This window comes from Frieseomelitta varia, unplaced genomic scaffold (assembly GCF_011392965.1).
Source record: "Frieseomelitta varia isolate USP_RPSP 00005682 unplaced genomic scaffold, Fvar_1.2 scaffold_165, whole genome shotgun sequence".
In the NCBI taxonomy this organism is placed as follows: Eukaryota; Metazoa; Arthropoda; class Insecta; order Hymenoptera; family Apidae; genus Frieseomelitta; species Frieseomelitta varia.
In genome coordinates this window covers 373,516-395,649 of record NW_025109361.1, presented here as the reverse complement: position 1 = coordinate 395,649, position 22,134 = coordinate 373,516, and the positions used below count along the sequence as shown (strand labels likewise).

At 45.1% G+C, this 22,134-nt stretch overlaps 2 protein-coding genes across 5 annotated transcripts in view; one reads left to right on the top strand and one right to left on the bottom strand.

Moving 5' to 3' along the window:
- The window catches only part of LOC122538500 (heat shock 70 kDa protein cognate 4-like), an 8,618-nt gene extending 3,744 nt beyond the window's left edge, over positions 1–4,874 (top strand). Inside the window, exons 5-7 of the mRNA XM_043672643.1 lie at positions 855–1,226; positions 1,787–2,164; positions 2,527–4,874. Coding sequence (XP_043528578.1) covers positions 855–1,226; positions 1,787–2,164; positions 2,527–2,616 — 840 coding nt within the window. The 3' untranslated portion in view covers positions 2,617–4,874. The remainder of the gene's footprint in view (positions 1–854; positions 1,227–1,786; positions 2,165–2,526) is intronic.
- Positions 2,799–22,134, bottom strand: part of LOC122538499 — a 175,760-nt gene continuing 156,424 nt past the window's right edge. For 3 of the 4 annotated variants that reach the window (XM_043672638.1, XM_043672641.1, XM_043672640.1), the window contains 6 exons: positions 12,427–13,066; positions 11,132–12,098; positions 10,346–10,490; positions 7,733–7,946; positions 6,872–7,138; positions 2,799–5,787 (listed from right to left, as the gene is read on the bottom strand). In XM_043672638.1, coding sequence (XP_043528573.1) covers positions 5,536–5,787; positions 6,872–7,138; positions 7,733–7,946; positions 10,346–10,490; positions 11,132–12,098; positions 12,427–13,066 — 2,485 coding nt within the window. In that variant the 3' untranslated portion in view covers positions 2,799–5,535. The remainder of the gene's footprint in view (positions 5,788–6,871; positions 7,139–7,732; positions 7,947–10,345; positions 10,491–11,131; positions 12,099–12,426; positions 13,067–22,134) is intronic. The other variant, XM_043672639.1, reaches the window with a different exon arrangement.

The window sequence follows — 22,134 nt, the reverse complement described above, 5'->3', positions numbered from 1 at the left end:
AAAAAAAAAAAAAAAAAAACAAAAAAAAAAGAAACGAGGGACTGTCCGACAGAAAAGCCTCTAAAAGCAACGTGTCGATTCTTTAAAACGAAGTTAGGATGATATAGAGCAGGTTCGATAATAAAATGCATTAAAATTCGATTACGTTTCCTAGCGGCGCGACCCCGACGTTTTAAGTCGGCGCGTTCGAAAACTCTGGACGAGGGTACGATCACAAACAACAGAGAAGGGAAGGAGGGGGGCAGCTCCCCCGGAACGAACGTTAAAGAATTAATGAGCTCGATGACAAAGTCAACACCCGCGTTTTTCGACCCTACGCGTTGCCGGTGCCATTAAACGTACGGCCTGCCCGAATATATTTATAGCGTTTGACGGGGCGAAGGGCTTCGACTTTTATCGTTCGGACACCAATAATCGTAATCGAATTAGAGTGCCGGAGGTCACAGTGATCGCCGCGATAAATTCTAATTTGATCGAGCTCGCCGTTTATTGCTTCTTCCAGTTGGAACTGATTAACGTAATGTAACGATCCACAGCTTGACGTGGATTCACAGATTAGAAAATCTTTAAATAAACTAATCGAACACGTAAATACGCTTTTGCGTATTAATTATTGATGCCTGTATTGACTCTTCTACTCTTAAAAATAGCACGAATTTTTGCAGACCATTAAATCCTTTAACGAGTTTTTAATTTTTTTTCTATTAACACTGGAATTGCCAATTGCAATCAATTTCGGATACCTGTTTTATTTCGGTGAGCATTTTCCATGGAAGTAAATGTTCCGGCGATAAATAAAAAAGGAACTTCTTTAAACGAACAAATTCGAACTTCTCTTTCCGTTTCCTAAACAGGATCTTTTCAGCGGAAAGGACCTTAACAAATCGATAAACGCGGACGAGGCCGTGGCGTACGGGGCGGCCGTGCAGGCGGCCATATTGCAGGGCGACAAGTCCGAGACCGTACAGGATCTACTGTTGCTGGACGTGACTCCGCTGTCCCTCGGGATAGAGACCGCCGGCGGCGTGATGACCGCCCTCATCAAACGCAACACCACGATCCCGACCAAGCAGACGCAAACTTTCACTACCTATTCGGACAATCAGCCGAGCGTTCTGATCCAGGTTTACGAGGGGGAAAGAGCGATGACCAAGGACAACAACCTCCTGGGAAAATTCGAGCTTACTGGGATTCCACCGGCTCATCGAGGCATACCGCAGATCGAAGTTAGTGATCTTTTCATTTCCGATGAATTATTGAATCTTTCCCTTCGGACGATTTGCGATTGACACACGTGCATCAGTGATCACCTGGTATCGAACATTAGAACAGAGCAGGTCAGTTCGATAAGCAAGGTCGACGACAAACGTTTCGTAGAGTCAAGGCCGGAGATAAGAAAACAATCCCAGAGAGAATCAGACCCGATGGTTGGAGAGACGCAGCAATTGCATCGGTAAAGTGAATCCTTGGCAAGAGGATATACACGAGTCCCATCCAGAGGTCGAGAGTTAGGGTTGCGACTGGACAGGGTTGAAAGATCCTTTCCAGACGATCCCGCGTCTCGAGATTTCTTTTCTGCCTGTTGCCACCAGTCGGACGGCACTCTATTGGAATTGTCAGGCTGTCCGGATAAGTATCGGGACGGAAAGCAAACGCGGAAGCGGCGGAACGGCTCGGAGGAACGGAGATAGAGTCTGGACCGCACGGAACAAAACGACGGCGAAAGTGCCGTTTTTCTTTCTTTTCCATCGTCATTTTAGCCTTCTTTTATTCGCCTGCTCTTCAGGTGACCTTCGACGTCGACGCGAATGGTATCTTGAACGTGTCCGCCGTGGAGAAGTCGACGCACAAGGAGAACAAGATAACGATAACCAACGACAAGGGACGGCTCACTAAGGAGGACATAGAACGAATGGTGAACGAAGCGGAAAGATACCATGCGGAGGACGAGTCGCAGAAGGAGAGGATCACAGCGAAGAACAACCTCGAGTCGTATTGCTTCAACATGAAGAATACCATCGAGGACGGGAAAGTGAAGGAAAAGATCGCGGAAGGAGACCGGAAACGCATAGCCGACAAGTGCAACGAAGTTATCAAGTGGCTCGATACCAATAACTCTCCCACTAAGGAGCAGTTTGAGCATAAGCTGAGAGACGCTGAAAAAGTATAATTTTTTTAAAAATGAATGTTCATTACATATTATACGTTACATGTGAGTGAACGAGAAAACGTGCTCCTTTTTCCTTTCCCTCCTTATACATTCAAAACGCTATCGTGTTCAAATTGCGAACTGAGAGAAATCGATGAATTTGTTGGAGTATTATCGTCTGTTGGTCCTTAATTATCTACGAACGGTACTAACAAGTAGTTTGTAGTTTTCTATCTAACCAGCTGACGATATATTTGTTTTCCTCCTTTCCTTTCTTCTCCTATAAAGTGATTACCGCCTGTCGATAACTAACCTCCGTGTTGTCATTTTCATCGAGTAGTTACTCTAATTTTGCTCGTAAAAATTTACTTTTTCAGATTTGCAAACCCATCATTACGAAATTTTATAGCGCCGCGGGACAAACGGACAGTTCTTCGAACGGTCCAACGATAGAGGAAGTGGACTGAATGTATATCCTCGGTCGATAATGCCACGTACCGTCGGTGCTTCGATATAAAATTTTCGCGCGAATTCAAAATTTATAATCGCAACTCTGTATCGAATAAACAATTTCACTTGCGGATTCATTAACTTAACACTTACAACTGGAACAGTTTGCATGGTCGTGTTATAAAATAAACGGCTCACGTCAATTTCCAACGTATTATTTATTGCAAGCGAGTTTGAGAAAGATAGTTATCGTAATGATTTCGTAATATATTCGAAATATGCGATAATATTGTCAGACTAACACAACGACCTAGCGTCGCCGATTACGTGTATGTGACGCGCGTATCAGTGTGTATGCAGCGTGTAAACTGTATCATCAAACGATTTTTTCTCGCATCACGTTAAAAACTAATGTTGTTTATGCTTGTAAAGAATATTTACACAAAAGATGAAAAGGGGGGACACTATTAAATATTCAATGAACTTAGCGTACAAGTAAGTATATCCTACGCAGTAATGGAACGTTTTTTCTCGTAAAAAATAGATTATGCAAAGCACCATGGTTTCTTCTTCGTCGTCTTCATCGTCAACGTCTTCCTTTTTTCTTCTTTTATTCTTTTTCATTTCCTTTTTTTCCTTCTTCTTCGTCTTCTTCCTCTTTTTTTCTTTTTTAATCTTTGAATCAACTCGATTTCTTATATACAATTTACCGTGTCGTAGTCGCGAGCCACCACGATGAATCGCGACGCTGTAACGCACAAAATGTGGCTAGTTTTCGGTCGGTCGGATAGATTACAAATATCACCGCCGTGTCAGCGCGATATCTTGCGAGCAATCGAGAAACAAACGAGGAACAGAAACTGACTATAATGTTGTCGCAAAATTTTATGCCCTGTGCTCAGTCTTTCACGTGCGCTTACAATTTCGCTTTTTGCTCGTCCTTCTCGTTCCGCGCGAAACGATTCGATCGACTGCTGATCACTTTCTAATTTACGATCTTTTTCCAATTTGTTCGACGACGTTACATTAATCCGCGCTAGGTTCTTTTTTCCATCGAGCGGAGTTCCGCGATACTCGATCGTTAGAAATTGAGGCAACAGTTACAACAGTCGTTGGTAGATTTAATGATCCGAAAGTATTACAGACGATTTTTATTCGACCTTAATCTCGATTTTCACTGTACTATTGTCAGATATTTCAGCATATGCTCATTTACTTCAACTTCGGACGTGATCAATCACACGGCGAATCTTTCGTTGGAACGAGCAACAGGAGACAGATTCCATCTCGAGATCTTTGAGTCTAACAGTAAATATCTCATTACCGAGCTCAAAAAACCGGAGGATCCTTTACGTCGGATTCTCCGCCGCGTCTTCTTCGTTCTCGGATTCGTCGAAACGAAGAAGGCTAGGAGCGTACGCAAGAACGGAGTAGGTTAAAAGGAAGGATAAGAAAAAAAAAGGGGTTGGCAAGGCGGGAGGAGGGGCGACGAATAGCTTCTGGAGAACGACCGAGGCATAAAATTTTTCGCAAGACCACCATGGAGGCTCGAAATCATTCACACTTTTGACACGTTCGCTTTCGAGAGTCCTTGGTACGGTCGTACGGAAGTAAGTAAAATCACAAGCGTCATAGAGGCTCCCGAGAGTCTCTGGGGTTAGAACAAAAACATAAAAAATAGTAATCGTTGTATACGTGAGCATGTATATAGTATGTAGAATGATCGTGAATGCATACTTTGCGCACGTTCGCGCACCTGTGTCATTGCGTAAACTTTCCTCTGTGTTGATCTGTATATGTGAATGTATGTGTGTGTGTGTGTGTGTGTTTGCGTTTCCTACAATGTAACATCACTTAAACGCTAGGTTGTTTCATCTTTTATAATTATATACACGTTACAACGTCGCTTGGTTTGCCTGTATTGTTCGGATATAGTTATATGTGTCTGACGAGCACGTGATTCCTTACCCTTTATATCACATATCGTATATAAGAAGGCACCAGAAGTAATTCTAGGTCGAGAATGTTTCCGTGGCTTGGTCGCCGCTGACGTTATATATAACCAGACAATGGAAAGGTCCGGAAACTGTACACTGTGTTTGCTTTCAGTGGCGTTCATCCAAGCTTTACCATGAACGGAACATGTCTAGACGTGTTATAGAGCGACCCGCTCTTCGAGCTTCTCTTTCCTTTGACATACTCTGTAACTCTATCACCGAGAAATAACGTATAATTGCAATATATTAAAATTTCCCAATATATCCGTGTACACAAAAAAAAACCACGTTAACCGGAAATTACACTCGGATCGAATAAATTTGATCGTTAATGATCAATTTTGTATCACATAATTTTACGTAAAAAGAAAAAAGAAAAAAATACACACACAAAAAAAAAACAAATCTTTACTTTCAGTTCGTTGCTTTATCAACGCAACGTGTATTCGTGGCACCTATTTCGACACTCGATTCTCAACCTCCGCCACGCGATACGGTCAATGTGAGAGTTTCGCAACGACTAGCCACTCGAGGCCGTCTCTGAATCTTCTAGATCATTTGTCGTCGTGTCATCATCGACTTGATTTTCGCATAAAGGTATTCTTGCAAAGACGTTTTCTCGACGTTTGGTCCGGCGAGAATTCGAAGGATATGTACAACGAATACGCGTGCTTCCAAGGAGAAAGGAAAAGGACGATTTCAAGCTACCGATACACCTACACGCTAGGGATATCACGTTCCATTCATCGATTCGAACACACGCGTTCGTTTGCAGGATCGTTTACAAAATTCGATGATTGCAAGATCCGCTGGATCTGTTCGCGTGCCCCTTCTTATCGTAAAAAGAAACCACATCATGCTCGAGGGAACACGCGTTACCAGGCATAATCACGCGTCCCTGCTCAGATCGCGATCTGAGGGCTGGCATTTGTTTTACGACTAGTCGATCGCTTCCCTCAGCGCGGCTAGCTGCTCCTCACCGAGCTTCACTTTGTCCTGGATCTCACGGCCGTCCACGATCAGTTTCGCCTTCATGTTGATGAAGTGTTGATAATCCGCGAACTCTTCTTCGTTCAGGTACTTCGACAAGATCGTCGATACGTTCACGCTACGCTTGTCGATGTTGCTCTTTAGAACTTTCGCTTCCTCCAGCTGATCCAGCAACTTGTCCCTCTTGCCCTCCAGAATTTTCTGCAAACGACAAAATGGAACGTTCTTCGTTATCTTTGATTATTTTATAAATACGAAGGCCTACGATACGAAGTCTATTTAACCGAACTCATTGGAGAACAATTTATATAATTGGAATTCACGTAATGAAACTAATCTTGGTACCGATTAAAGTTTCATTCCAATAAATTTTTGTTATATTTACGTTAAAGTTTCCTACCGGCATTAATCCTCAATCGTGTAATGAAACGTATTGCGCAAGACTTCGCCGATAAATCGAGACGACTTTCTGTCAGTCACATGAGTAATCGCGCCTGCGCTCCCCCGGCCTTCCTGTTCAACAATTATAAATCGTCTTGCGACACGTAACACCGCGAGTTGACGACAACGCAAGGACGTCCGGTAGATTTTCAATAAACGCATATTCGTTTCAGCGCGGTCTATGTTTGTTTGAAATATCTTGCTTCGATCGATCGTTAACGTCCTTGCGTCTTGCCCGGTTAATAAATCACGTGTTCATTTCCAGAAATAAAATTGAATATTAATATTCACGAGTGTGATTAAATTGTTTTCCATCGTTTCTTGATTCTCGTCAAGCTGGATAAAAATATACAAGTAATATCGAAATTTATTAATTATTTTATTGCTTTAACTGTAATTAACTATACGTGAAATATTTAAGTGAATATTAGCCTTTAAGAAGTCTTTCAATTTTACATTAACGGTTATATTTAATCTATACCGGATTGGATTTAATTTTCCTCTGAAGTGTTTGAAATGTAATAAGATAGAGGATTATCTGAATTATTGAATTATTCGTTTAACGTTACATTCTAAATATTTGTACCAATACTGATCTACTCGAGAATTAAATATTGATAGTCCCGTTAATAATAAAAATTTACACTGAATTAAAATTAATTATCCTCTCAAGTATTTGAAACGTAATAAGACAGGATTGTACAAATTATCTTTTATCGTAAAGTTAGATGGAACCACAGTGACCCAAATACTTGCACCAATGCTAATCCACTTGAGGATCAAAGATCGACAGTCCGCTGTTAATAAAAATATTCACGCATTGAATTGAATATTTATCACTCACCCTTTCCGCATGATCAGCCGGCATTCCATAAAGAGCGTTCTCAGCTCGAGCCAACCTGCCGCTCAGGCCAAGAAGAAGACTCGTGATCTTGCCCACTTCCTCCACGTGGAGACGATACTTGGAAGCTTCGGCTGGTCTCGCGACCGCGGAGATTCTCGTGGCAACTCGCGCCCCTAATGCCTCGTTCACCTCTCCCTCCTCGCGTACCGCTTCCTGCTCGGCTCTTAGGACCACCAACTTCTTGTCCAGCCTCATCATCAGCTCTTCCTGCGAAGAAAATCGCCCATGTTTCACGGACTTTTCCTTCTCGCAAGTGTGCGACGAAATACGACGGAAGTGATCCGTCGTCGAAGTAATTTTTTAAACAACTGTGTGGCTTGATCGATGAAGAGGCATGCACATTAGGCGACAGAGGAGTTCGAGTCTTGATGACTCGGCGCGAAAGGGAAAGCAAGGGATGGTAGCAGATGTTTCAGTTTAGGAGAAGGTGTTCAGTTTAGGTGTAGGATGATTACGTAAAAGGAAAAGAAGAGTAAGGTTCCGGGAATCGTTGGTATAAATGAATACGCTAGCAGCCGGTAATTTCAAGGAAAGTTTCCGTGATTGAAAAGCCAATAGGTATTTTAAGAACGTGCTTATTAACCACGAACACGAATGATTAGAGTAAAGAACTTTGTTTCTTCATGTTTAAATAGATTATTAAACAGATAAAAACATACTCGACAGCTATGTATTTATCATTTTCACCAGAAAAGCCACCCGACTGAAAAGCTATCCGTTTAAACGATCTAGTCGTCTAAATTCTAGCAAGAAATAAAAAAACGACTGTCGACGTATTCTCTTGCACAAGAAATTCCTTACCTTTTTCTGTCTGAGATCAAGGCTGTCAGTGGGAATGACAGGCGGCGAGTCTTCCTGCCGCGTCAATCCCTCGATCGTCACTTCGCGCGAGTATCTCGTGAGGAACCTCGCTTTGCCCTCGGACGTGGTGAAGTAGGCCGACGTCGGGGACAGAGGACTGGTTGAGTCTGCCGATAACGGTGTGACCGGGGTCGAGGGTATCGTCGTCTCGTGCCTGCAACAAACGTAGTTTCCATCTCATCTAAATCATTCGGTCGGGCGGCTGGACGCAAAAATCCTCGAGTGCGGCTCGTGATCATGGACGATTGCACCATCGTGGTATGACTCACGATCGAATCGATCGGCACGATTCGTAGAACCGGGAACGTCATACGATACGATGATGATTTAGTGCCCTGATGCAAACGCATCCCTTGTCACACGTGTTACCTCGTGATGTACTCACGTCAGTGTTTGGAGGGACTTTCAAGTTCGTGGAGAACAGCAGACGATACTAGCGTTCATTAACCATTATAACCCCTTGCTTTCTAATATCGCGCGACACTCGCGATACGATTCGACAATGACAAATTTCAATTCTCAATTATTTTCAATTCTCGTTCCGAAATTTCCTGGTTTAATCGATTCTCTACTCGACAGAGTATACACGGCGATACTAGAAAATTCGCACAGTCAAGGGGGTTAATCTGAATTTTGCAAAACAGGAGAAAGTGATAAAGAAAGGAAAGCACGGTTTGCGGCGCAGTTCGAAGAGCAAGACCGCGTTGATTAGCCGCAACTATTACGCTCGAGCTGAACTCGAAGGCAATTAATGAAAAGCGGAAGTGGATGCTGCAGCGAGTATGACCAGCACGCGGCTGATCTTGCGCGCCGTGCTCCAAGAAGCCACCCGTGACCACTTTCGAAAGCGTTTCTGCTCCACGGGGTGTGGTAGGAAGCTGCTCGTCTGTTGCTCGAGTTCTTCGTACGGTTAACGAAGCAAACGTAAAGTAAAGTAAAGTTCCTAGCCTACGGGGAAACGTTAGTTGGGCGGAACGACTCTAGGGCGTGTAGTTAAGTTAACCGGGGATGAATGACTTTCAGAGGCTTTCCTCAAGCCGGTGGATTAGTCGAGAACGCAATAGGAACAGGTATTACAAAATTAATCGAACACGAGTTGCGACGTTACTTCTCCGATGTGTCTTTGGTCTCCATGGCAGACGCGTTCGCGCGATGTGGAGAGTGCAGCGACAACCGATCTCTTCAACCGGCGAGCTAAGATCGAGCGAAACGATGTCACCGCTCGTCCGTGCTAGACTGGCGAACGAAATGATGCGTAGACCACCAAGTAGCTAACCTAACAATATCATTTATGGCTAGTTACGTAACCGTCTTGCGCCTCTGGTACTTTCTCCCGGCGCGTGCCGGCGGAAATATTGTCCTCGGTTGATCGGGTGGTTCCTTTCTTGGCGAGGGAAAGGGAAAAATCTCATCGGCGACGACTTTGAAAGGCACCGTGCAAACGTTCACGGCCTATTTTTCCGTGATCCAACGTCTTGATCGTCAAGAGATATCTTTCGTTTCTCTCTCGATCGAAATGTAAAAATTCCAAAGGCAATAATAGAGACGACGGTCACCATCCCCCGCGATCTCGTACAACAAGCAAGCAAACGCAAGAAGAAACGACAAATGTAAGCAATTAGGAAATTGTACATCGTACGAATGTTGCAGGCGATTTGTCCGTGTCATCGACTCGTAAGCCGTCCATTTGAAGAACGACAATTATATCCCGACGCTAATGGAGCTCGTTTAACGATGCCTGGCTAGGAATCTCGCGGTCACGCCCACGTAAACGTTGCTCGTCGACCAATAAAGGACTTCACCGTGAACGACGACCTCTTTAGTCGAGGTTCTCGTTCGCAGTGTACCGTGAAAAAGGGAAACCCTTGACACCGTTCCTGAAATCGCCGCGAATCGAATCGATCGCCGATTTCGCGAAAATTCGCAAGACTCGCGCCCGTTCTTGCGACCACGTCGGCGATCGAAGGCACGGATCGATTGATAATCCTGCGTGGTCGAGGTGTTCGGTGAAAGTGGTAGTCGCAGGTACACACGCGCGGAGCAAGCAACCTGTATGAAATATCGACGTCGCGTATCGTCCGGGACGATCGGTTAACATTTATGTAACGATAATGAGAGGAAACGGCGCACGACCAGTCGAGAGAGCACGCAAATGATAGTTTCAGAGTCATGGAAATTACAGGGATTTTACACTTGTGGAACGTCGTTCGCTACGTGCGTTCAAGTAATAATCTATTAGGCGAAATGCTTGGGTTGAAAGGATCTCGTGAATTTTCATCTCTGGCCAAGTACGATTCTTTCTACGACTCGGCGATATCGTCTGAGTTATCGTTATTATCGTTATTATTTAGAACGATAAACACACGGATTTTGTATCATGTAGATTTAACATTTTCAACTTGATCAGAATAGTCTTCTCTCGATAGATAGTCTATCCGTTGGATAGCATCCTTGAGAGAAGTAACCTTCCTTGGTACAACACACGCGGGAATCTCCTTGATAACCAGTTTCCAAAGAACCCACAATTACTCGAATTACAATAATAATACTCACTTTTTCTCGTCGTCTCCGCTGTCGGAGCACGGGGTCGTTGGTTCCTCGAGGGAGAGTCGGCGCCTAGGTCGCGGCTGCAAGGTCGCCTCCATCCTGAACAGACCGGTGACGTAGTCGGTAGGCTTTTTGTGCTCCGGCGCTGGAACTGATACGAACAAATCGTTACACGGCTTGATTCCTCTGTTTGGTAGATTTCTGCGCGCCTGGAATCCACGTGGAAGCCGTGACGTGCACGTCCTACGTGCATGGCGAGGAACAAAGATCCAGCAGGAAACAACGACAAGTAATTGAATAACACGGTTGACTGGTCGATTGGTTTAACGCTTATTAAAATAAAAGGTCGTCGGCCCGGCAAGTCGGAGCTCCACCTCGTCGCGGATGACGCAGCAGCGCATCAACGGACGCGTGGTATTACAAGCGTCTAACTACAAGCTGGCTGTAGTGTATCTCTTATCGGCGCGTTCGCGATTGTCGCACGAGTAACAAAAGTCTAGACAAGCAAATCGAAACATTGACGATGACATTAGCCGAGGTAAATTCGCTCGATAAGCCATTGAGGGAAGCCATCGTTAACGTCAGTGTCTGCTTGTTACTTATTCGACGTAACGTGTAATCGTATCGAACGCGAGTAATCCGGGATCAAAGTTCTCGCTGATGAAAACGTGTGGAACGTGTCAAGATACGAGACGTTAAATCTAAACGATTTGACGTTAGATCGTAAACTAACGGTGTTCTTTAACGTCGTTTTTGTTCGATCGTCGAGATATCGACGTGATATCGGCTCACCTAGGAGAGGTACCAGCTTGTCGTTCGGACTCAGCTGGCTCGCCAAGTCCTTGCCGAGTTCCTCGCATTCGATTTCTTCCGGCAGTTTTTTCCTGGAGGGAGGAATTTCCTGAGTTTTGGCCGGCGTTTCGGGCTCCGTTTGATCCAACATGTCGGTCTGCGAGGCAGCGTCGCTGGTGGCAGTGTTCACTCGAAGGACAACCTCCGTACGTTGCACCAAAGTCAGCCCCTCGATTCCCGGCTGAGGCGACATGCACGGTGACACCGGCGGAGAAGGCCTGTCTTCCTCGACCGGGGAATTCCTCGACGACGACGACGAGGAAGCTTTCGACGCGCTCGAGATCGAGGAGATCGAGGACCTGCCGCCGGATCTCGACTTGCTCGACGAGGAAGTCCTGTCCACTCTCAGCTCAATCTCGTTCGTTTGGCTCGAACGAACGGGCGGGCTGGATCCTCTGTTCGAGGAACCGGTGTTGTCCGTTTGAGTGGGACTGGAGACCTTTCTGTTGCTGGGAGAAGAGTTCTCGGTCTTAGAGAAACTGTTGGACAGAATCCTCGGCGAAACTCGAGGGTCCGACGATCTACCGGACGAGGAGCTGGAGCAGCTTCCGGATCGTCTGCGCACCGCGCCTTTCGAACTGTCTCTCTCGATCTGATCCGGCGTCCTCGGCGGCGAATTGGTCGGCGCTGGAGGCCTGTCCGACACGGGCGATGCCTCGATAGAACTGTGAACCTCGTGACCTCGTGCCCAACAGCTGTCCGTCGTGATCGCCATTGTAGTAGACGCCGACGACGTGGTGATGTAGGCAGTGATCGCGTTGGTCGACGTCGACGTGGCGTTCGTTCTCTTCTCGTTACGCCGATTAAGCAGCTCGATGTTCTTCGAGGTCATTTCGATGGTGGCGCTTCGCTCGCGGAAGAAGTCCTCTTCGACTGACGAGGACACGTCCATGCTCCGACTCTGTTTCTAATTGAAATTCACTCGATTAGTCTTATTTATTAGTTGAAACGCAATAGCGGCGAAAGTTTTTGCATCTAGACTCGGATATTTCAACGATAATTACTAAACTGCCTGTAGAAAATTCAAATTTCCCGAAATTTAAAAATACAAAGAGCTCTTCTCTATTTTCTTATTTGTTTTCTATCCTTCGCATCGTGAGACTTCAACAATAAGTATAACATTTCAAGGAAACACTACTCGCTGCGATGCCGCTACACTGAAGTAACCTACTACAGCGAGGAGGAAAGTAACCTACCGGGAGAATACGTGCCAAACGACCGAAAAGAAATATTACCTCTCTGTTATGAGGTAGGGGTTCGCAACTGGCCGCCAGCTTCCTGCGTTCGCGTTCCAGCTGTCGGTTCCTGTCGTTAAGGACCTCGACGCTCTGGGGCGACAGCCGTTCCCTACGTTGCTCATAATCGTGCCTCTTCTCCTGATGATGATGATGATGGTGGTGATGGTGGTGATGCTGCTGATGTCGATCCTCTAGGTTATCGTTATTATTATTCTCGCTGGTTCGCGATCTCGCCTCGCTTGCCTGCAGTTTCTTGTTCAAATCGTGCGACAATTTTCCGATCACTTCTGTCGAGTGTTGTTGCTGCTGCTGCTGCTGTTGTTGTTGTTGTTGTTGTTGCTGCTGTTGTTGCTGTTGCTGCTGCTGCGCGGACCGTTCCTCCAAACGATGATGAAGAGCGTCCACGCTGTGAGACTTGGAAAGTTCCGGCTGCTGCGAATGGTGATTGTTGTGATGGTGATGGTGCTGCAACGGATGATGAGGCGTGACGCGCAGAAGAACCGGATCGTCGTGATCCCGCGGCGGTGGCCAGTCCTCTAGCCGAGACGTCGGTGACATGGTTCTCTTGTAACTGCCCTCGGTGTCGGGCGCTCCTCGTTCTCGACGATACGCCAGGTAAGAGGCCTTCGACTGGCTCCTAGAACCAGGAAATTTCACGCTTACATTAGGACAAATTGATGACATAATTAAATCGGAGGAGATCAGAGATTGAAAAAGGAAATGTTTGTCGTCGAATGGAATCTGTATTTCTAGAAAAAGAAGAGCCAATCTTATATTTCTTGAATTCCGTCACGCGTTATCTGGTTGTTTAAACGTCTGGTTCGTAATTATTTGACCAACGCTGGTAATTCGAAAAGTCTACACAGCGTGTGATTTGCGCCGTAATCTATTACGACCGAGACAATTGACATTATTGATTAGAGCCGACGCAATGCTCAGGAATTCCCAGATTACATAATGACACGCATTGACCTAAATTCCTACGGTTCTCTTATCGTCGTTTCTTTTTTTTTTTTTTTTTTTTTTTTATTGTCGTGGGATATTTTTACGAAGGATATTTCTGATCCATCATCCAGCAAAGCAAATACAGTTTTGCGCCACGCTTGTGTTTCAGTCGCTTACAATCTGATCCAAGATACCACGCCCGAAATTTGCGTTATTGCTCAGATGTCGAGAATAAACCGGCGAAAATAGAACGCCGCGACACGGAAAATACCCACATGTGTGGTAAGAACGGCAATGCGGCAAGAACGCAAATAGTTACATGTCTATTCGCTTTGATCGTGCGACTCGGCGAGCACAACCACAAGGTTACACTTGAATTTCCAGTCCGCGTTCTGGTCACGAAGGCAGGTTCGTTCGAATTTCGATGAGCTCGTCCGTACGAACTCGCTACTGTCTGTCTACGCGAAAGGCGGTGTCTTTCTCTAGGCACCAGACATGGCCGACGGCCAGAGAAAAAACGGACGATTCGTAAACACGCGATTTCCTCGAAATTCAGATTTCATGCTGTATCTCGTGCGAATCGCGGTTTCTTGTTGGTTCTCTCGGCGAGAGAGCTAGAAAGCAACCAAGGGGGATATAAAATTACGCGCAATTACCGCCGAGACTTTTAGATTCTTCGCCGCGTGACCTGCGGAATTATTTATTTCGACGTACGTATCGTAGATAGTGGCGAAAGCTGGTCGTCAACCGGCAATAATCTCTGAAATACGAGGCAATTGAGTAGAATGTGATGTTTACGTTCAGCCAGAGGGGCCGTGGCTAGCTGTTCTATCTCCAATACTTGATAGGAATTATCTGCGTATTTATATACGTACATTCGTAAAGCGTAATTATCGCGTGGCGGTGAATTTCGAGCATCGATAGAATCGGAACGAGGATGCTCTATGCACGAACACGCGGAATAAAAAAGCACGTCGGCCGATAGAATAGAAATTCTCTTCATCGATGCCGTTTCTACGTTCATACTTAATGTGGGCTCACCGCGATATTTGCGTTTCTCCGCGTAATCGACGCGCAATTATACGCCAGCGAGTTCCAACAAATTCAGTGAAACGGAACCCACGTTTGCCCACGTCCACGAACGAAATGTCGAACCCAGCTCGTTACCTGTTATTCCCTTTTATTCTTCCCGTAATTTATTCCCGTATTTTCCAACGGCTGCCGATGGGATTGGCGTTGATGTTTGTCGAGCCTCATTCGCGATTCCCCGAACGGATCATAAAGTGCTCTTTGCCGAGCGTGCCGCGAGTAAAAGTGATCCATTGTTCGGGCGGCTGGCTTGCGAAATCCTTGGCCGCAACGCATCCGCGTTGATTAATCACTGAATCGTGATTGATTGATCGGCGAACGATTCTCGCTTATCGTCCTCGCGTGTACGAAGGGTACGAAGTGCCCCTATGACGGTGAAATTGTAATGCGAATGCGACTCGATGAAGGCCGGATACAACGTGGGAGCGTGTTACGTGAATCTCAACGAGCGTTCCGGTTCGAGTTCGTTCCTTTCTCAGTGACTTTCCGCGAAGACGCGTGCACGTGGAAAGTGATCCATCCGATCATCCCGTTCTCTTTGCTCGTCCAGAGTCTGACGGAATTACGTAAGTCGCGTTCCGTGCGAAAGTCATCGTAATCGGAAGGAAAGTGTAACGTCTGTTGCCAGATCTGGCATGTGAAAATTTCTTTGTTAGAGCAGAGAAAAGATGTTGCAATATTTCTTAGACGTCAGACAAAGAAGAAGTTAGGGAAGGATCTGAATATCCAGCTAAAGTGATTCGTTGCTTTCGTCGATGCAACTGTAATATCTCGCACATGCTACAGTCGTTTGGACGAAATCAACGATATCTCCGATCACCTGTCACGGGCAAGCATGATTTCTTCGACGATCGATGTTACCACGGCACGATATCTACGTCAAATTTCCTCGTTTCGATCGAATGTGGGCTGATATTGTCATGCTCCGTCTGTCAGTGTATCGTCATCGCGTGCCGGATTTACGACCCAAATATACTACGTACTTTGAAATGAACACATGTAACAAGAACAGCGCGAAACACGGTTAAATAGCTACGCCTCGAGTCGCTTTCTTGAATTAATCCGATCGTCAATACCTTGTCAATACGATCAGACAGAAAATCCTAAAATGATTAGAAGTTTCAATCTTAAAGAATTGGCATACTGCCAGGTGGATCACAGAATTTTACAGAAGGTTTTACAAGCAAAAGGAACGCAATGAAGGTAGAAATAAAAACGAAAACATTTCCTCGTGGAACTTCTCGACTAGAAGTTCACATGACCATCTCGCGTCGGATTTCTGTCCCGTTCTGGTTAGGAACGCGCGTGTCTGCCGGCGGAAAAGAAAGTTTTTGTCGTAACGAGGTGCTCCGAGCGAAGGACGAAAGTAAAATTTGCATCTCGAGTCTAATCACGTTGTCGACTCGACACGATTTTCTCGTGACTGAACTAACCGGCCGGCTCGTCGTAATTTTGTCAACAAAAAGCAAGAAAAAACGAAGAAACGGGTTAAACGACTCGGCTCGCGTCCCGACTTTTTAAAATTTTCCACCAACCATCTTTCTGAACCATCTTTACGACTATCCGCCGGAACGAGACTCGCCTCGTTTTTCAACAGTAATAATTTCAGTTGACCAAGAAAGTGTGTCAAGAGTGAAACGAGCGATTAGTTCGGTTACAAAAATGACCGGCGAATATCCAAGCACGTGCACGAGACCCGCATCGAACACCTACCATTAATTCGCACTACCTACATCACGCACAAAAATATCCTTGGACCTGGTCGAGAGCTAAAACGAACAGATCGAAAATTGGTCGACCGAAAAAGGAAGAAGAAGAAGAAGAAGAAGAAGATAAAATGGAGAATCTCGCGAGAAATCGGCGCGGGTCCGTTGGCTCTATCATTTTCGAAGCGCGCGATAGTTCAGCGTGAGAACGAACCTGGAAGAAAAATCAGCCGTGCCGGATCCTCGAGCACGCGAATCGCTTCCGCGAGCGTTGCACGTGCTCGGCGTATCTTCGGTGCTTCGACCTCTGGCTAACTGCCCGATTCGGTGCTGGTGCTTCGACTTCCTCTTCTTTTTTCCCCCGTTTCTTTTTTTTTTTTTTTCCACGGCTGTTCGCTTAATCGTCCAGAAACGGCCGCTTACCGTAAACGATCCTATTGTAAAATCGCTCGTTGCGCAACTCGTGGCCGTGCAACTCGGCGCGTTGTGCAAGCGGGACGTGTGATAATGCCGGACATATAATTTTATAAAAGCAATTACGTAAGCGGACATCGGAGACAAGAGCCGCGACTGTAGCAGACCGCGATTTCCTGTTGCGTTCGCCTCGATCGCGCCGATTCATCCGCGAGTCACTCATCGAGCTCTTCTTTGATTGCATCTCGAGTCGATCTCCAGTCCCGAGAAGAAATTTAATTGATTCTGTGTAACAGGTCAGGTTTCCTTCCTCTCTGATTTTTCAGTCGAATTAACGGAAAGGTTCGAACCCGGAAAACCCCGGGCCGCGGCGAAAGTATCTTACAAATTGCACGCCATTCGAGATGTATGCGAGCGGCGTGCTTTTAAAACGAGAACTGGTAACAAGGTTTGTCCGTAAACTAAGTAACGAGGCATTTTGTCGACCGCGGGCCCCGATCGCACCGGGTAAGCCTGGCGAACATCAGGCTTAAAAGTTACTCCTGGTAACGACCGTACGTAACGAGGGTACACGCACGGGACCCCTTTCACGACACGTGTTTCTCCTGAGCTCCTCTTTTTCCTTCCGTCGCGGGCGCAGATAATTATCGCCAGGGATAAAGCACGCACGCGAGCAACCAGGAGGAAACTGTCGACGCGCTTGCGTCTCTTCTTCTTTTTTCTCTCTTTTAGCGAAACGTGTATCCGCAGGTTTGCTCTACGTTCTGGTGGCGATCAAGAGTTTAATTAAGTAGGCGTGAGCGCGAAAGGAGTCGGTTACGACGGTGGTGAAACTTTTTTTTGTTTACTGGCAGAACTATGCCTTTTCACGTTTTCTGTATTTTTCCTCCTATTAAGAAAGGATGGAAAGTTAAGTTATGGAATATATCTAAAAATAACGATTCATTGAGTTTTATGCACAGATCAAGTAGAACCGACCAATTACCGCAAATTTTATTGCTTCAGTGTATCTCGCCGTAATATCAAACTGTACATTAGGAAATCGTATTACAGGATTTCCTACAAATTATCCATTCGAAATTCTTCTGTCGTAAATTTCTTGGATAAAAACGTCGCCAAATACCGTCGACGTTTCTCTCTTTCTTTTTTCCCCTCCTCTTTGATTACGTCCGATATTGTCTAATCGAGAAGCCGGGTTTTTCTTCAAGGAAACGATCGATAAAACGTCTAAAAAAGATCAACGTTACGCAAGGTACAGCGCGGTTCGTTCGATCATTAAGGTGAAATTACCAATAAATCGCGAGCCGGACGGCCTCGATCCGAAAAATTTCCGGGACAAACGAGAACAGCGCCAGATTATATGAGAGATGGGAGTTAAATCGGCGAATTATCGACAGGATGCAGTTTCTTTCGTCAGGTCCGTCGCGGCAAGAGCCACTGTACCACGATAATTGATGGTTAGCGTCGCGATTCACGGCCGGTCGCCTGCGATCCTACAGGTGAACTCATTTTGGCCGTTTATCTCTGCGAACGATATCGATTCTGGACAAGCTGGCAATGCCAATGCAAACATGATTCACCCTATTTTTTTTCATCGTGTATCTTTGACACGCGCCACTCGATCTCGATATCGATAAGATTTCACGTCGTATGTATGTCCCACCGTATCCCTCTCGATGTTCGCTTTCGAAAAATGAAAATTTATGAAGTTATTCCCAGTAACTGATTGGTATACACGTGCTCCCGCTGTTGGTAGACCCGTTCCGAAGAAGTAGTAAAGGTTGACTAGACGAATGATTAATTCCAACTTTTTAAAAAAAACTCTGTACTTGTTCGAGATCTGACAGACCGATTCGCGGTTCCGATTTGCTTTCGCGGAATGTTAAGCGATCTATGAATGTTAATGCGTGAAACTGCACAGCGACGCGTTGTTCCCCGATCTGCGTTTCATTTATACGTAGTTTTATACATACCTAGAAATCAGTGTGTTCGATAAGAGCGAGTGAATACCACGTATATCGCAAAGTGACACTTACACGCCACGGTAAATTGCTACGATATATGGAACGTGCAACGGATATTCGACGATCACTGAAACTCGTCACGATTTTCTTTTTGGTATCCAAGTAAAATTCTGTCGAACAAAATCTTTGCACGCGAATTTCTACTCGCAGTCTACAACGACTTCCCGAACGTTATCGTCTCTCGATCTGAAGCAATTAACGTTTATAATATCGCTTAATCGGTTACCACAGCTTTGTCGCATCACCGATCGCGATTCCCCGTTCTCCTTGATTCGCTTTATTCGACGCGATTGCTGGTGGATCGATGTGATCCTTACGCGGTCCGAACGCGGATTGAAAAACATGAAATTCCTGGGAAATACCGATGTGCGCGCGTTGTGCATCGAGACACGAACGAGAACGAATTAGCCGCGTTACGAGATAAGCGTCGTTGAAATGTTCATTGCGAATCGCGGGAATTCCGACCTCGAAATTGATCGCCCCGTCAATTCAATACGCGTCCAATTAAGTTCGCGCGAAATGAAAGAAACGTGGTTTCCACCGAGTTTTGTTGGCCAGCGGCTCGCCAGCGCTTTAAACTGGATTTATTTATCATCGTTTATTTGTGCGTGGGCGTGGCTACGAAATGCACAAACTCACGGACAATTAATTCAACGGGAGAAACACATGCGAGGGATCGCTTCGATAGCTTTTACCTCGAGCTTGTATCTCGCGATCAGCGACGTCTACTCGATTGTACCGAAAGCGATCGCTCGATAACTTCAAATATCGATGAAACATTTGAAAACCCGAAGTGGAAACTTTTAACACTCAATCGTTCAATAGGCACGTAAAACACGGCGGATGGCGGAGGTTTCGCCGAGATTTCGCCGAGATTTCGCCGATTAAAATCATTAAGGCGGATTTATAGTTGGTAGACATAGACAAGCGTAGATAGCGATAGCCGGCGAACAATTATTACGACACCTTGCTAATTAACTCGAGGCGAGTTTGATCACGCGTTACTCCGTCGCGGACACGACGACGTCCTCTGGCCGCGCGACCGAGAGAAAGAGGGACGGGTGAAAGAAGGAAGTGCAACAATTTAATATTTATGAGAGCGTCGGGGCAACAGTTTAGCCATTCGGACGGATCGCTGCCAGCGACCATCGTCGCATCCGGTGACACGAAAGGATGCCGATTCGAAAGAATCATCTGTGACGCGTGTTTTCACACTACGAACCTTGACGCGTCTGTACTGTGATCGGCCAATATCACTTGCTGTTTTCAAACGGCTGACTCCAAATAGAAATTATATTATGTTTCTACTATCTAACATTTTACCTACAGGAAGTCTATTTATCTTAACGGTTATCAAGCACAAAGAATCGTAAATTTATAAGAATCATGACTAGTGGGAGAAAACTTCCCAAAGACATTGTAGAGTATGTGCATCATAAAAAAAAATAAAAAACAGAACATCTTTTAACTGTACATTTTGCAATATTCTGTTATACATGAGAATGATTGTTACGAGTGGTATCACACTTTAAAGAAATATTTAAAAATATTAGTTCATTTCATAAAGAGTATTATTACGTCCGTATTGTACGAATATTAGTTTTTTACAAGTAATTGTATTGAGCTTAGTAGCTTGATAAATAGTAGCAGAAGAAGAAATTCCCCGAGGACAAAAGTAGTCGTGAAGTCAATTGACATTCATTCGAAGTAATTCATATGAACCATAGACTTCTTATTGCTTCTTACGGAATTATACAAAATGATCAAGATTATTTTTTTTTTTTTCGAGGACTGAAAGACTATTGTATGTATCATTAACTCTTACATAGTATAGCAATGCACGTTGATGATTGTTTTAAATTTAAACGATATCACGTATTAGAAAAATATAATCTACAAAATTTCATGCTAAATACCATTTCAACAGGATGATCATTCCCAATGCTGTGGCTTATTTTTAAATAAATTGTTGGTAAATGATATAAGAAAAGTTTCCGAGAAAAAAGGATCAACAGTGTAACCCACTAATTTAGCTGCTTATTCCAGTTCACGCAGTTATAATTTGGTTTTCGAGATACTTTTTCATTTGTCAGAAAGAACAATAAAATCCCCGCTTTCGTTCTTGTTTCTAGCAAACAAGATTCCGTCGTATTTTCGTCAAAAGAAGCTTTCCAACGACGAAAGAACAGCGGAATAAAAGATCGTGACAGAGTCGAACATAATGGAATTCAAACAATCTACCAGCTTATTCCTTTCACACACTTTGTCACCAATTTATACACTTTCGATCGAATTCCATTAGAGATGACCGAAGTTTTAATCCCACTCTGTAAACTCATAACCATCTGTCTCCTTTCGTACCACTTGCCACTTGCCTCCGATCAAATATAAACCATACGGAGCGTTTCATATCCGTCATAGTTCCGTAATCCGCTCGAAAAACCTCGGTCAATATTATTACATCAAACCCTGCCTCGGAGGTGCTCGGAAGTTTCGAATTATCATCCGTCCGTTATCGTACTTTATCCTCGAGGGCTTCGTTTACGGTCGAAACACGGCGAAGCCTTAAAACGACCAACGACTATAAGCCGATTCCACGGAATCGCGGTCGTGGTATCGATCGGTACTCGCTTTCTACGTCGAAAAATTTTGTTCGGCGTGTCAGGCAAAGCGCAACGTAGTCAACTTGCCTATTGTTCCCGTAAGATCGTCGTTTTAGGCACGGCGCAGGTGTGAACCGAATACACATCGACAGCTAAGAGTTTCAAAACTTGACCGTGATATCTACGCAGGTAGAAATGCTGTGCAAATGCTCGGTGTTTTCCGATCGCGAACGCGTCAATCTCGCCTCCTTCGAGGCCAAAAACTAACAAACGTTCGTTTCGAACACGAAAAGCCAATTATCCTTTCAAGCCGCTCGAAAAAAAGACGTCACCGGATGAGGCATACGTTGAATTAAACGAAGACGTACGTGATCGATTGTAGAAAACGAAAACGAAAGTGCTGTTTCTTTTTTTCCACCGAGGAAACTTTTAATTTGACATCGAAACTGCGTCCAGGTCCGCGTCCAGGCAAACTGAGGACGTGGACGGAAATTAAGCGAGCTCGAGTTCGAGTTTCGGTTGCAGTTTCATTTTCCATGGAGAGACGTCGTGTCCGAGGAATGCAACGACAACGACGCGAGTGAAACCTCGTGTTGTTCGCGTTGCTCGAAAAGTAGGTAACCTTCGTTCGCCGGCGATCTCGAAAAATGCCTTCGGGGATATCGGATGAAAGTAAGTGCGTCTCGTTGCCCAGGCAAACGCGCCGGTCACTATACCACATTGTCGAGGACACAAGCCGTGTTTGGCCGATTGAAATTCACGGCCCGTTGTTTCGATCCTTGGATCGTTTTTCCAAGAAACGGTCTTCAACCTTATTGCTCGAAATAATCGTCGGATTTCAAAACACCCGCTGAGGCCTGATGTTGAAAATATCCTCGTAGGAAACGATATTTCGCAATCGATCCAGCCCGATTCTTCCACACA